This window comes from Trichoplusia ni, chromosome 13, assembly GCF_003590095.1.
Source record: "Trichoplusia ni isolate ovarian cell line Hi5 chromosome 13, tn1, whole genome shotgun sequence".
Classification (NCBI taxonomy): Eukaryota; Metazoa; Arthropoda; class Insecta; order Lepidoptera; family Noctuidae; genus Trichoplusia; species Trichoplusia ni.
Window position 1 is genome coordinate 8,968,432 of NC_039490.1, and position 14,405 is coordinate 8,982,836.

Consider the following 14,405-nt stretch of genomic DNA (forward strand, 5'->3'; position numbering starts at 1 on the left):
TGAAGCCCTGGGCTCTGGCACTGATAATATTATGCTGATAATATTATGCACAGTGATATAGTTTTACTAGTTTTCAGAGGACTGTGTCCACAGGGTTAAAACGGAGCGAAACGTTACTGAGGTTAGCTGTTTATCCATCTGTTGGTACGTCCATCCGTATGTGATGAACCGTGACAGTTAGACAGGAGATTTATCTCAGATGATGTTAATTCAGCTGCCGCTTTAACAAACATAGAATTTGTAATAAATGTGGGTTTTGAACAAATTTTTTCCATTCGTAATCGATTTGTTTTTTTGTTCTTGATTCGAGGTACCACTCGCACTTAACCATGCAATATGTAAAGAAAAAACTCCTCTTGCATAGACACGATTTAATGAATATAAGACAGTATATTCCCTAATGTAGGATATAAAGACACAGTATGATAGCAGTCAGCACGCTTAACATTACAAGTCACCAGGGTAAGGCAAGAAACACAACAAACGGGCAAAACTTTAGAATTTAAAACTTAAAAGACATACAAAATGTCGACACTGTGACTTCTTAAGAAACGATCACTAAACTAATAAACAAAACAACCAAAGTATCATCCGTAGTACGTGGTGTGCGTGGAGCGCAGGATCCAGTTTGTGTAGTACGAGATATTCGTGAATATCGCGAGCTTCATATCGCAGTCCCTCGGCTTCGCTGCCAGGATCCCAACCACTTTATCCCCATTATATATCGGTCCAAACTCATGCACAAAACAGTCTTCGTAATCAGACATGTCTATACACATCATACTCTCGTCCAGCTCCACGCCATAGCTCTCAAAGCATCGCACAGAGTTAATTATCTTCACTTCATATTTGTCAAAGTCATTTGTGAGGTAAAGTTTTTTGTCCATAGTTGAGACTGTCTTCCAGATGCTCGCTTCGACGGCTGTCACTTTCTTCTCGTCGAAGACTGATGCTTTCATGGTCAGGGGGTAGAAGTCCACGTTGAGTTTCGCGACGGCGATGTCGTGTCGTGGCGTGGGGTTCGTCATGTTGAATTTCTCGTGGAGTCGCCAGAATAGGATGGGGTAGGTGTGTGTGTAGTTGCGCGCGAAGTCGTGGAAGAGAAGGATCCTGTGGGTCGCGCCGGGACGTCTGAGGATGAGAGGAGGTGTAAGATGTAGGTTCTTCATTTAAAATATGATAATAGTTAATGATTAAGTGATCAATTTTATCTCTTTGGGCTTTTTAACATAGGCAAACGCAAACTATGGGGATGAAGCTATCTAGGATTTAAAAGATTTGGTTTAAAACAAGCAGGCTAGGATAATAAAAATGTGTCATCTGTGTTAGACGCCGCCTATTTCCTGGTCCAATTCTGTTACTGTATTTTCAGGTAAGAAGGGTCAAAAACAAATCACTCATATTCATCAAGTAAGGATACCTAAATACAAATCATTGTAACAAACCTGCAATGAGCTGAAGTGATCACCCATTTTATAAGTACGACGCTAGCAAAACAGGCAAACGACCACAACGCTGAGGAGTTTCTGGTGATAGCAGCGACGTACGGAAACCTTTCAGCGATGGGAAGCGACGAGTTATCATTCAGGGTTATGACCCCCATGGACTTGGTATAGTGGTACACGCCCCCACCACCCCCCACCGCCCCTCCAGGCATATGCTCTCGTTTCCTCTCCTCCACAGTAATGTCCGTGGCAAACTTCACCATCACACAAACAGCCATTATGGCAATGAATATGAGAACTGTTAGGACTATGCATGCAGCCTTCATTATAAGGAAAAATGGTTTAAGATCCGTCTTGGTACACAAACAAGTCTTGGATGCTGTCAAACTGGTTCCACGTTTCTTCTAGATGTAGTTCTGGAGATCATGAAACGAACCTTCTTCTGAATGATTCTTCTTTAATAAGTTTGGTTGAATACTTGTTGTATTTGTAAAAATAATATATAAACCAAACAGAATTTGGATTTTGACAAGTGAGCTTGACGTTGTCTTTTATTGATTGAAGTTTTCTTGTACCTATGTAGCAATATTTTGGGTTCTAGAATTTGTAGAAGTTTTGTTAAGATTGTTTTGTCTTTGGGTTGATGATTGAAATTTAATTATAATTATTTTATGTTCAATATTTGGGTTCTTAGTGCATCTGAGCTAAATGACCCCTTCGCGCGGAAAATTCGCGATACAAAGATCAAATTTGCAACTGCAAGAGCAATTTCCTTTAAAAACATTATAATTTAATAAAAAGGAGTTACTACAAACATCCTCCAGAACAACACACTTCCGCGTTTACATTAGTATTATTCACCACCCAACCTGAACATAATTATTTCCACAAATTAAAAAAATATATTTTAGTCATATAATGCATTTTCCAGAGCATCTTTCTTCGTACGGTATCTATGTAACATCTGAATAGTCCGTCATCTGCAACATTCGCACAGTATATTGAGTGCTCACCAAATCGGGGGATCGGCTAATATTGACTCGTCTCAAATGGTCGCGAGCTACCAAACTCTTAAGTTACTGCATTAGCTTACTGATGGCTGCCAGGATGTGGAGATAATGGATGTGGCTTGCATAGAACTGGCTGGCATTGGAGATGAAATGTTTTTATTGTTATTTGATTAGTTTATTATTTCAACGAAGGCCGACCAAAAATAAATAGATGGCGGTGGTTTGTATGTAAGATTTTGCATAAAATCTAAATTAACTTACAGAATATAATTTAATGGCAGACGCTTGTTTTTCGTGCTAAAAATAGATATATCCGAAATATTTTTGGGATCAAACGACCGTGACAGCTATTTCACATTTTATAAATAAAAAAGAATCAATAAAATCAGGTTAAAAACATTGAAAACTCAGTTGAACTGAGAACTATTTGATTCGGTTGAAAAAGAGAGCTGACGTTAAAAATTAACCTTCTTTGTATTTCGAATAACAATAGAACAACATCCTGTACTAGTCTCAGAATTGGACAAACGGATCTTTCAAAATCAAAATCAAAAAGTTTTTATTTCAAATAGGCCCTTTCTCAGGCACTTTTAAAACGTTACATTACTGACTCTAGTTGCGCGGTTCCAAAGTGTCATTCTCATGGAGAAGAACCGGCAAGAAACTCCATAAGTTACTCTTTTCAAAATAAAAAGACTTTCTTTACAAGATGTATGTAACAGACTCAACTATTTTAGAGAAGCCTATTCCCTTGCCACATTTTGTTGTGCCACATCCAGTACCACGTGACATCCGAGCTCTCCCCACATTGCTACATATTTGTCCAAATTTGCCGCGTCTCGGTTCACCGACCAGTAAGCCGTGTTGTACTCTAATCAATTGATTCTGTAACAGTTTACCCTCCGAGGGGTAAGTCAGGATGATGGTAAATATGAAATATTGCGGTGATGTTCTTAAAGTTGTATGTGGAGATTTGGAATTAAGTTATTGATAAAAGCCGAATGGTTGAGGTCGTCAAGCTTAATGTGTGGTGCGCGACGTGTCGTGAGTTCGATAGGTATAAGTGTAGGACAAGCGTTTGTGTGATCCACGAATGCTTGTCCTGGGTCTGGGTGTCTTTGTGCGTGTGACTTGATTGTACGTGTATAAATACTATATCTGTGTGTTAAACATAAAGTATAACACATATCGCTTATATAATCTCGTCGCGTAATCAAAATGTATAGGGATGAGAAAACTTTATCCTCAGTGTCCTTGCTTATATAGATTGTCCAAGAGCCAAAAATCATGTATTTTTAGACTGAAATAAAATTATAAATTTATTAATGGGTTTGGCATCCTGGATAAATAAAAATGAATTTTGATTCTTTTAGATTTAAAAGACTAGGAGGCTCTCAATACGTCTTATTTTTAACGTCAGATCTTCGGACTGCATAAATCAATTTCTTTGAATCTTTAACTTTTTTTGTTCTTTAAAAACTTGTTTTCATAAAATGTCATCAAGTTTGGCTCAATAATTATAAGTTGAAGTCTGTGGTATGCTTCAACTGTTAAAATCAGTCCCTCAGTTTCATAACTTTTCTAAACGCGAGTTGCTAAGATGTTTTTCTCAGGCGCTGTAAAACATTTTCCTCTATGTTGAAGAAACATATTCATGTTCAAAACACAATATTTTATGATTTCTCAGCCCTTCTTTTAGATACTTTCAGTCACAACGGGGAGCCTCTCCCTAACATGTGATATAAGATCGAACATCCGCGGACAGTTGTTTCGTGGATAGTTCATTGCGACTTATCTGATGGCAATAGTTATTTATTTTAAGCAGTGATCGGATATTTTACTTTATTTCGTATTGTAATTAAAGCTCCTGTTTTCAAGTGTGTGCACAATTAGGTGTGCCAACTGAATTATGAGCAAAAAGTAGTAGACAATAAGATACCATATATTACTTAGGGAGAAAAAGGAAAAAAGTCACTTTTTTGTGTTTGTAATCAAAACTGGCGGTTTTAAAAATAAACAGTTTTCTTAACAAATGTGACGATGTAGTAAGAAACTTAACAACAGTAAGTTCCCTCGGTTGAGAGATGCCAGTTCGTCAAACTAGCCAGTTTGGCCAGACATTAAGGTTTTTCGAGGATAATATTATTTTGAGGACAATCCAATAGATTCTTTCCTTTCTTTAAAGCAAACGACTCCCGAATTAAGGAATTTGATCCTTGTTTCTCGAGGGGTTTGAAAAACATTCAAGTCACATGCATAAGACTCAGAACAAGCCTTCGTAGATCACACAAATGCTTGTCCTACGCTGGGCTCGAACACACACTGGGTTTCACGCGGTGACGATAACCACTCGGCTATCGCTGCAGTCCAATCAGTTTGGACTACCTAAACTTAATAAGTCAACGAAAAACTATAAAACTTGTATATTTTCTTGTCTTCAAATCATCTTTTCATTTAATTACAGTACATCTGTTCAAAACGATATCAGTTGAGTTAACAAATGCGTTTCGTTATAAATAACAATTATTTAAATGAGTTTAACCATTAACGGCCGCCCGAGCGATTAACTCTGGTTGTTATTGTTACATCTTCACTTGCTGAGAGCGGTACAGTTGGTCACGTGGTTAGAGAAATGGTTTAGTAAGGGTAGGTGATGTAGCATTGGATATTAATTTGTAAGTTGGTTTCATATTTCTGATTTATGAATCTATGTATATTTGAATCGGAAATGTAAAGTCGACTTTTATAACAATTTAATTAAATCAGGCAAAGTAAAACAGAGAAAACACTTTAGTTCATTGTACACAGTAACTCATTCATAATGTTGAATGAACTTATTTTTAATTTGAATTTAGTTAACATAAATTTTAATCTTAAAGAAAGTATTTTTCTTACACGAGTTCATTCCGCCGACTGTACTCAATCAAGTTATTGCATAACTACTCCGCCCTTACCGAAAATAAAAATATTCATGTCTCCATCTGTCCCTCTCGCCCTCGTAGCGATTCACTTGCAGCAAGCGGGACCGTGGCAACAGATAGTACCTATTTTATAATTGTTAATTCAGTTTGTACTTTCATTTTGCGAAATGCCTGCTAAAACACATTTTAAATCCAATCTCTTTTGGTAAGGCATAGTAAAACATGTGTTGAACGACTCTCAGCGGAAGTTGCAAACAATATACATGTATAAATCGATCGATTAGCTTTCCTAACAAGTCGAGTAAGCCTACGCCGACCTTGATTCAATGAATTCCTAAGATGAAACCAAGATCTAAGTAGGCAGATAAGTATGCAGTAGCAACTTGTACTGACCGTTTACCAAATATGGTAAAGACACGACAAATACTTACGATCACTTATAAATTATTACAGTTTCTCCTCAACAGAGTATTAGTTGTTTAAACTTCGTAAAAATCAAACAAAAATAACGATGAGTCAAACTTTGTTCTCGATTGCGCGAAATCGGACGTCCTATTACGTTGGCCAGTGAATCAGCTGCGTCAAAAATCAATACTGCGCGCGTTACATGAATTCATACCGCGTTTACGCTTACCTCGTGCCTTTTAACGCGACAAATGTGATTGATATGAACGAAATAGTTAAATTGAATACGAGTTTTATTGAAAATTAGTCATAATTTAAAGTTAACGACGCTAATTATACGGACGAAATTAAATTAACACCGCCGTGAACGTAGCCACAGGTAATAGCTGCATTAGATCAAGAACGCACCAGATGGCGCAGTAGTACTCGTGATGTTGTTACATACTGTATGGGCGTGTGAGTGCTTGTGTAATAAAATAAGTGTTTTGTGTTGTTTTAAGCGCTAATGGAGCACAAAAACGGTAAGAAAAGTTACATAACTATTCAAACTTTCTGATAGCATAATCGCAACATCACCAACTTTACAGAAAACTTGTAGGAAACAAGAATTCTTACATCTGTCCGATCAGACGTATAACCCGACCGAATTTAGGTCGCTTCGTTATCCGTGCACTTCCTACTGGGCCGGTTGTTTTCAATTTGGACGGGTTATATTCCCGCCATCTTGTGACTTGAGCTTTCAGGATTTCGTATAAATATATCGATCGGAAGCTTAGTGTAACCCAATTCCATTGGTATTCTCGTTCTACAGGAGGCATAGCGTCTGTTAACTGATAATAATTCATTTGGCTTGTACGCTAACATGCATAAATTGGCAGCATTAGGCTTTGTTGACATAGAGTAACTTGTAATTTTTCGTGTTTAACCTGAATAATAGCCTGTAATTTTAGGATAGTACCTTACAGAACTGTATTACTTAGCTTCCTTGGCGTCCGGGTGTTGTAAAATACTTATTTGATTGTTAGTAATGGTAGTAGTTTGCGTAAATTCTGCGGCCTTGCTTGAGGCGCCTACATGACCAAGAGTGACATCAGATTTCTTAAATAGATTTTACCAAAGAATACTTTGTTTTTAGTAGATGCTACTACATTGGACGCGCATACGACACGTTTACCTTTGAAACGAATTTGAATATTGTCAATGTTACGTTTAATAATCGGCATCTGAAAACGTAACCTACATATCTATACCTGAACCTAGTCTATCTATCTTTGTCTAGTATTCTTAGGAGACCTAAACAGACTAAAAAGCGAAACACTATCGTCATGAAAACACTACACAAACTTTATTTAGATTCTTTAAATACATACTTAACCTAATTAACCTATATTTTGTAAAGGTAACCTAGACCATAAACAAGACCTGAAATCTAGACATCCTGTCAATGGTCTTTTTACTTTTTCAGGCAACAGCACAAACAGATTCAGCCAGATTATGGTTCAACATGAGAATTTAATAAAATATTCCATTAAATGTGATAAAAAGTCATGAATAATTCCCCTGTTCTCATCTGTAGTATGACTTACATTATTATGTCAGTCAATTACTAATTCATTAATACAAAAATATTAGTCATAGCTGACCAAGATCAACAGGCAAACAATTTATTTAAATAAATACAATATTATTAATGAATGAATAAAATACTATCAAGAATTTATTTTAGGTTTAGGGCTTAGGTTAAATTTCATGAATATTCTTAAAAATGAACTTAATATTTCTTAAATCAAAAAGCATATATTTATACTGTCAACTATTTAATTTAAATAAACACACTATTTGTTATGTCTTATCAATGCTAATGTGTATTATGATACAGTTAAATATTAAAAGTTCACTGAACTGTTGCCGCAGGATATGATTATAAAGATTCTAGCAAAATAATACTGGATTTATAACTTGCTTTATTTTGAAAATAATGTATATGGTACTTATGTCTGGTTTCATAGATTTATTTAATTGGAATAATATTTAAGAAAAATGGTGTAACGGTACTTTGAGCCAAAACTTCATTTTTTTAACTTTACGTATGTTAAATTTATAGAATACTTACTTACTGTTAGAAAAACTAATGTTTGTATTATAGATTTACTCATGACATTTTACTCTTTAACTTCTCATAATAGGCATAGCATAATGTTACAAAAAATATGATTTATCTTATTAATATCCTGTCATATGGGTTGAAAATAGAATTATATGTATTTTATTTCTTATCTTTCTTATCCATTAAAATGTTATAACTTATAGTCAAGTTAAATGATTAATGTGTTCTATAAAAAAGTAATAATTAACATTCATGAATGAATTGAAAATCAATTTATTGATAAATTCATTCAGCAATTTACGTTTCCCTGTTTGTTTAATTAATAATTTGAGGATAATGGAATTATTGATGTAGTGTATACCACGGCTTCATTTAATTTAATCAATGCAAATAATATATTTTCCTTACTTTGTTTATAGAAACAAGCATTTTATCAATTAAACAAAATACGATTTACGAAATTACCATACAATACATTAATTAGGAAGGTTAATCTTTATAAGCATTATTAAAATCAGTTCAGTAACTTATAAAGTGTACCTACTTTTCAATTTATTTATTTATTTCACTTACTTTTTAATTTATCACCCTCCTCTTTGGTTATCTGTGGTCTCGTATAAAAAATGCGCATTGCGGCATCGTCAAATTGGCGCCTATACCGACTAGGACCGCCTCGCGGCTTTTCTCGCGTAAGGCACATGACTGGGCATAAAATATATGTTTTTACTTAAGCATTAGAAAATAAATGATTGTTACTATTATCGTGCTAACTCTGAAATTTGAAGGCTTAAAATAGAGACTGAGACATTTTAAAAAGGTTTTGAAATTTCCATTTATCTAAATGTGTAAGTACTATAGTTTGATAAGTACTGCTGTGGACCAGGCAAATCTTTAAAGAATTGATAAAGGACGACTCCATCCTTTCTTGTAATTAATTGGCAGAATTCTCTATCGATATTTAATTAAATCGCTGGTCTTTATAATCGTTTAATTTATCTGCACGGAGAATACCAATATGTTAAGAATTATTTACCACATAAATGCATAACAGCGAATTTCTCCTGGGCGTAGCGAGCTATCTTTTCACAATCTTACGCCCTCTATTAACCATTACACCTCTCGCGAAACGATTCAAAAGTACTACAAATCGATTAGGCGTATTGATTTTTCGAGTCAACATAAAGTAAAAATTCTTGTAAAAATATTATTTTCTTGAAACCCAGACCTTATACATTTAAACTACTGATATTCCTTACAATAAAATACAATAACACTGTTTATAACTTACCAACGGCCTCCAGTCGTAAGTAAGAAAGTATACGGTAATGCTATAGGGGAAGCCGTACTAATGAAAGCAGCGCCTTTAAAACTATTTGAAGTGACACTCATTGACGCTTCGAAGTGGGGCGTTAGGTACCTAGGACAGACTAGTTTTACCCTGTTTGTCTGTACACCTGTAAGGGTAGGTTAGGGGGTGCTGCCTATATCATGTGATTCTTTGACGTTTAAAAAGTGCTACAATATCAGAAGTTTATCAAATAGGCTGGTACGCTAGTATACGTTGTAGCAGTGTGTAACGGTACTTTGAGCCAAAACTTCATTTTTTTAACTTTACGTATGTTAAATTTATAGAATACTTACTTACTGTTAGAAAAACTAATGTTTGTATTATAGATTTACTCATGACATTTTACTCTTTAACTTCTCATAATAGGCATAGCATAATGTTACAAAAAATATGATTTATCTTATTAATATCCTGTCATATGGGTTGAAAATAGAATTATATGTATTTTATTTCTTATCTTTCTTATCCATTAAAATGTTATAACTTATAGTCAAGTTAAATGATTAATGTGTTCTATAAAAAAGTAATAATTAACATTCATGAATGAATTGAAAATCAATTTATTGATAAATTCATTCAGCAATTTACGTTTCCCTGTTTGTTTAATTAATAATTTGAGGATAATGGAATTATTGATGTAGTGTATACCACGGCTTCATTTAATTTAATCAATGCAAATAATATATTTTCCTTACTTTGTTTATAGAAACAAGCATTTTATCAATTAAACAAAATACGATTTACGAAATTACCATACAATACATTAATTAGGAAGGTTAATCTTTATAAGCATTATTAAAATCAGTTCAGTAACTTATAAAGTGTACCTACTTTTCAATTTATTTATTTATTTCACTTACTTTTTAATTTATCACCCTCCTCTTTGGTTATCTGTGGTCTCGTATAAAAAATGCGCATTGCGGCATCGTCAAATTGGCGCCTATACCGACTAGGACCGCCTCGCGGCTTTTCTCGCGTAAGGCACATGACTGGGCATAAAATATATGTTTTTACTTAAGCATTAGAAAATAAATGATTGTTACTATTATCGTGCTAACTCTGAAATTTGAAGGCTTAAAATAGAGACTGAGACATTTTAAAAAGGTTTTGAAATTTCCATTTATCTAAATGTGTAAGTACTATAGTTTGATAAGTACTGCTGTGGACCAGGCAAATCTTTAAAGAATTGATAAAGGACGACTCCATCCTTTCTTGTAATTAATTGGCAGAATTCTCTATCGATATTTAATTAAATCGCTGGTCTTTATAATCGTTTAATTTATCTGCACGGAGAATACCAATATGTTAAGAATTATTTACCACATAAATGCATAACAGCGAATTTCTCCTGGGCGTAGCGAGCTATCTTTTCACAATCTTACGCCCTCTATTAACCATTACACCTCTCGCGAAACGATTCAAAAGTACTACAAATCGATTAGGCGTATTGATTTTTCGAGTCAACATAAAGTAAAAATTCTTGTAAAAATATTATTTTCTTGAAACCCAGACCTTATACATTTAAACTACTGATATTCCTTACAATAAAATACAATAACACTGTTTATAACTTACCAACGGCCTCCAGTCGTAAGTAAGAAAGTATACGGTAATGCTATAGGGGAAGCCGTACTAATGAAAGCAGCGCCTTTAAAACTATTTGAAGTGACACTCATTGACGCTTCGAAGTGGGGCGTTAGGTACCTAGGACAGACTAGTTTTACCCTGTTTGTCTGTACACCTGTAAGGGTAGGTTAGGGGGTGCTGCCTATATCATGTGATTCTTTGACGTTTAAAAAGTGCTACAATATCAGAAGTTTATCAAATAGGCTGGTACGCTAGTATACGTTGTAGCAGTGTGTACAGACTCTAGTTACGCGGTTCCAAAATGTCTTTCCTATGAAGAATAACCTCCCTTCAATAAAAGCATTTTGATATCAAAATTCGTCTTATATGGCCTACTGCAGCTCTACTAGATTTAAGCCGTGCAGTGTGTTGTCTTGCGTCCAGAATTTCCACAGTCTCCACTTGAACTGTTATTGGTAGGCTCACTGAAAGACCTAAACGATGTCCTTCTCATTAGAAAAATACCGGTTAAGTGCGATTTGGACACAGATCAGTTGATCTTTATTTGTAATAGCAGCAGAAATACATCATCTGTTAAAATTCCGTCTATTCAGCTAGGTTCATGACAATCAGCCCGGTGACGGTCAGACGGACAGACAGAGGGAGGGTCAGTGTAGCCTTAGTAGATAGGGTTCCAGATTTGCCCTTTAAGAATAACATGCCTTTTCTACAAGTGACGTGACTGACTTGTCAGTTTAATACATTTCAGTTATCACCTTTACTGTTCGGAGATATGTACCTTGTCTAAAAGCCGTGGCCCTATGGACGAAAAAAAGGAAAGACTCTCTAGTAAAATGTCTTACTGTTTCATCACTATAAAGTACAATTGTATGTATGAAAGGATTATACAAGCATGCATTTATTTGTTTCGAGCGATGACCGTTATCAAAGTCAATGACCTCATATCAAGATAAATTTATCTCATCGAGAGTATCTTGCCAAAAATAGCTGTTGCCGAGGTTCCGAGTATTTACAGAATGCTGATGTCGAGAGCTTGGAAATGTAATTTGGACGAAATACGAACGGCTCTATTTGTCTGATCTGTAGAATAAAAAGGGACTGGGGTTGTATGCCCAGTGTCAGTAATTTGTGAGTTATAAATTAATACTTGGTATTCAACACGACTAACTTATCAATGCATGCAACGATTCTAATAGTCAACTTTACCTACAGCACGTCATAATACTCCAAAGATTTTTGATAAACCAAGAGGCCTTTCAATCAAAATTAAAGTCATAACTCATTTATTCAGATTAGGCTACTAAGTACCTCGTTTTAAAAGACAAATTTCGTAAGAGGATGCCTAACAGTGTGATTGTCTACCAAGTACGGAAGCATCTCAATATGCTTGTACTTCGTCGTACTCTCCAAAGGAAAGTAACACCTTAACATGCTTGCAAATGATCATCCATCCTTGGATACACATGATGAATGCAACCGTATAATGGTCCAAATTCTAGACAAAGATAGTTTCTAGTAAACTTAAAGAAAGGATGTGTTAAAACTGTTCTATATCAAGACACAGTTTAACCAGAATTCAATTAGTCATCCAACCTTTTTTACAACCTGATCTTACCAATCGGCCACGTAAAATTCAAATAATAATTTACAAAGTAGCAGGTAAAGTATAGAAATAGCTCAATTGTTGTATATTAAATAGGACGCATAAATATAGTCACAGGAAGTTGGTTTCGTAACAGCTGAGAGCGAATGAACGAACAAGATTTTACGTTATCACGTTGGTTGTATACAAATGGATAAAATGCGATTTCTGAAGGAAAAATATTGTGTAGTGTGAATTACTTTCCGTATGCCAATATTAATGTTTTCAAAACACTTCTGTAACGAATATGTATCCAGACGGTCTGTTAGACGGTTTTCCATCATCTCTATTCCAACTGTCTACGAGAGATGCCGCTACGGCTCTGGCATCATCATCCTAGCCTTTTCCCAACTACGTTGGGGTCGGCTTCCAGTCTAACCGGATTCAGCTAAGTTCCAGTGTTTTACAAAAAGCGACTGCCTATCTGACCTCCTCAACCCAGTTACCTGGGCAACATGATACTCCTTAGTTAGACTGGCTAAGCTCTACGGCTCTGTCACGATTATTAAATACTACTGCGATATGACTTGACGTGTCGATAACCTCATCCATCTAAATATAATTTCGTCATCTGGCTTAGGGTGAAACTAGCATAGAATGAAACGTGGCTAAACAGTTCCCATCAGATTTCAGTCTAAGCGGTCCACTGCTGGTCATAAGCCTCCTCCAAGTTGCAAAAGTATTTACCATAGTCACAAAATAACATGCCACTATTTTGGGTAACCATAAATATGTATTTAACCGTGTACGAAAAGTCACTTAACAATATTGAATCGAACATTCCACAACAAACCAAAAGACCCTTAATGGTATCTAAATCGAATAGTATGAACACAAATAAAACGTGTCATAAGTCGACGCGTGCCAGTAATTGTGTCAGCCTAGTTGCCGGCGTGTCCACTAAATCGATGTCTGATGTCACTCCGAATATGAGCTGCTTCGAGATGTGGAATTGAAAAATTGAGCTGGTACTGTTGGTAGTCAATTTCATTTTAATGTTGTGATGTTTATGTCAGTAAAAGGTGGCAAAGGTGTTGGATTCGTTTAAGAAAGGTTTTTATGATTACGTTTTTTTACTGTTTCTTTTTAAATTTGTTAATTCTCATACTTTCTCTAATTGGGAAGAGGTTTTTGCCGGCAATGAAACGTTTGTAGTCTTGTATTAATAGTTTCTAGGTCAAGTTAATCCAAGAGCTACATAGAAGTCAGTTTTTAGACTGTATTTAATGCTAAGAATAGATATTTAAGTAATACCTTGTTGGTACCTTACCTATATCCTTAATAACTAACCAAATTCGCAATCGACGGTAAAGACATCTGCGAAATCCACTATGCTACTCTCAATTGAACCTACTTACACCTTTTTAGTGTACCTAGTATCTTAAAAGTATACAATCATAGAAACCGATCCTTTCTTATTGTTTTTAACGCCGGCTGTGGTACCTACCATCAGCTAGCCAATCCCCTGTAATGGCAAGTCAAGGATGCCAGCAAGGTTGACTGGCCAGGGTGTGCCCTGCGTACTAAGAATTACAAGGTATATTATGCTAACGTAGAAGAACTACTTGTTAATAGGGAAATTGGTTACAATAACAGATAGATACACGTACTTTTAATTTTGTTTAATCAGCAAACAAATGTTCTAACATAGTAAGTGGGGTCTAGGAACGTCACTTCTCCGTAAAGAGTGTGATGATAAGAGACGTCATACGAGAATTTCAGTTACTGCATCATCTCAATTTTATGTTATGTTTTTTTTTTAATTAACTTGGCGAATGAATACGGCTATTCAGAATGTCTTATACACTAAGGAATTCGATTCTTGTGTCGCGGTGGTTTACAAAAACACTCAAGTCACATGCACAAAGACACCCAGATTCAGAACAAGCATTCATGGATCATACAAATGCTCGTCCTGCTCAGGGATCGAACCCGCAACA

General features: G+C 35.4%; 2 protein-coding genes across 6 annotated transcripts in view; one reads left to right on the forward strand and one right to left on the reverse strand.

Annotated features, from left to right (window-relative positions):
- Positions 1-356: 356 nt before the first annotated feature.
- LOC113500082 (kallikrein-11-like) lies at positions 357-2,826 on the reverse strand. The gene is made up of 2 exons (XM_026880754.1): positions 1,446-2,826; positions 357-1,131 (listed from the first exon to the last, which is right to left on the reverse strand). Exons 1-2 carry the CDS (start codon positions 1,769-1,771, stop codon positions 588-590), a joined length of 870 nt encoding a protein of 289 aa, XP_026736555.1. The 5' UTR covers positions 1,772-2,826; the 3' UTR covers positions 357-587.
- A 2,698-nt stretch (positions 2,827-5,524) lies between these two features.
- Positions 5,525-14,405, forward strand: part of LOC113499982 (talin-1) — a 109,028-nt gene continuing 100,147 nt past the window's right edge. For 2 of the 5 annotated variants that reach the window (XM_026880615.1, XM_026880616.1), the window contains exon 1: positions 5,525-6,302. The gene's annotated coding sequence lies outside the window, so the exon portion shown is untranslated. The remainder of the gene's footprint in view (positions 6,303-14,405) is intronic. The other 3 variants (XM_026880612.1, XM_026880614.1, XM_026880617.1) reach the window with 3 other exon arrangements.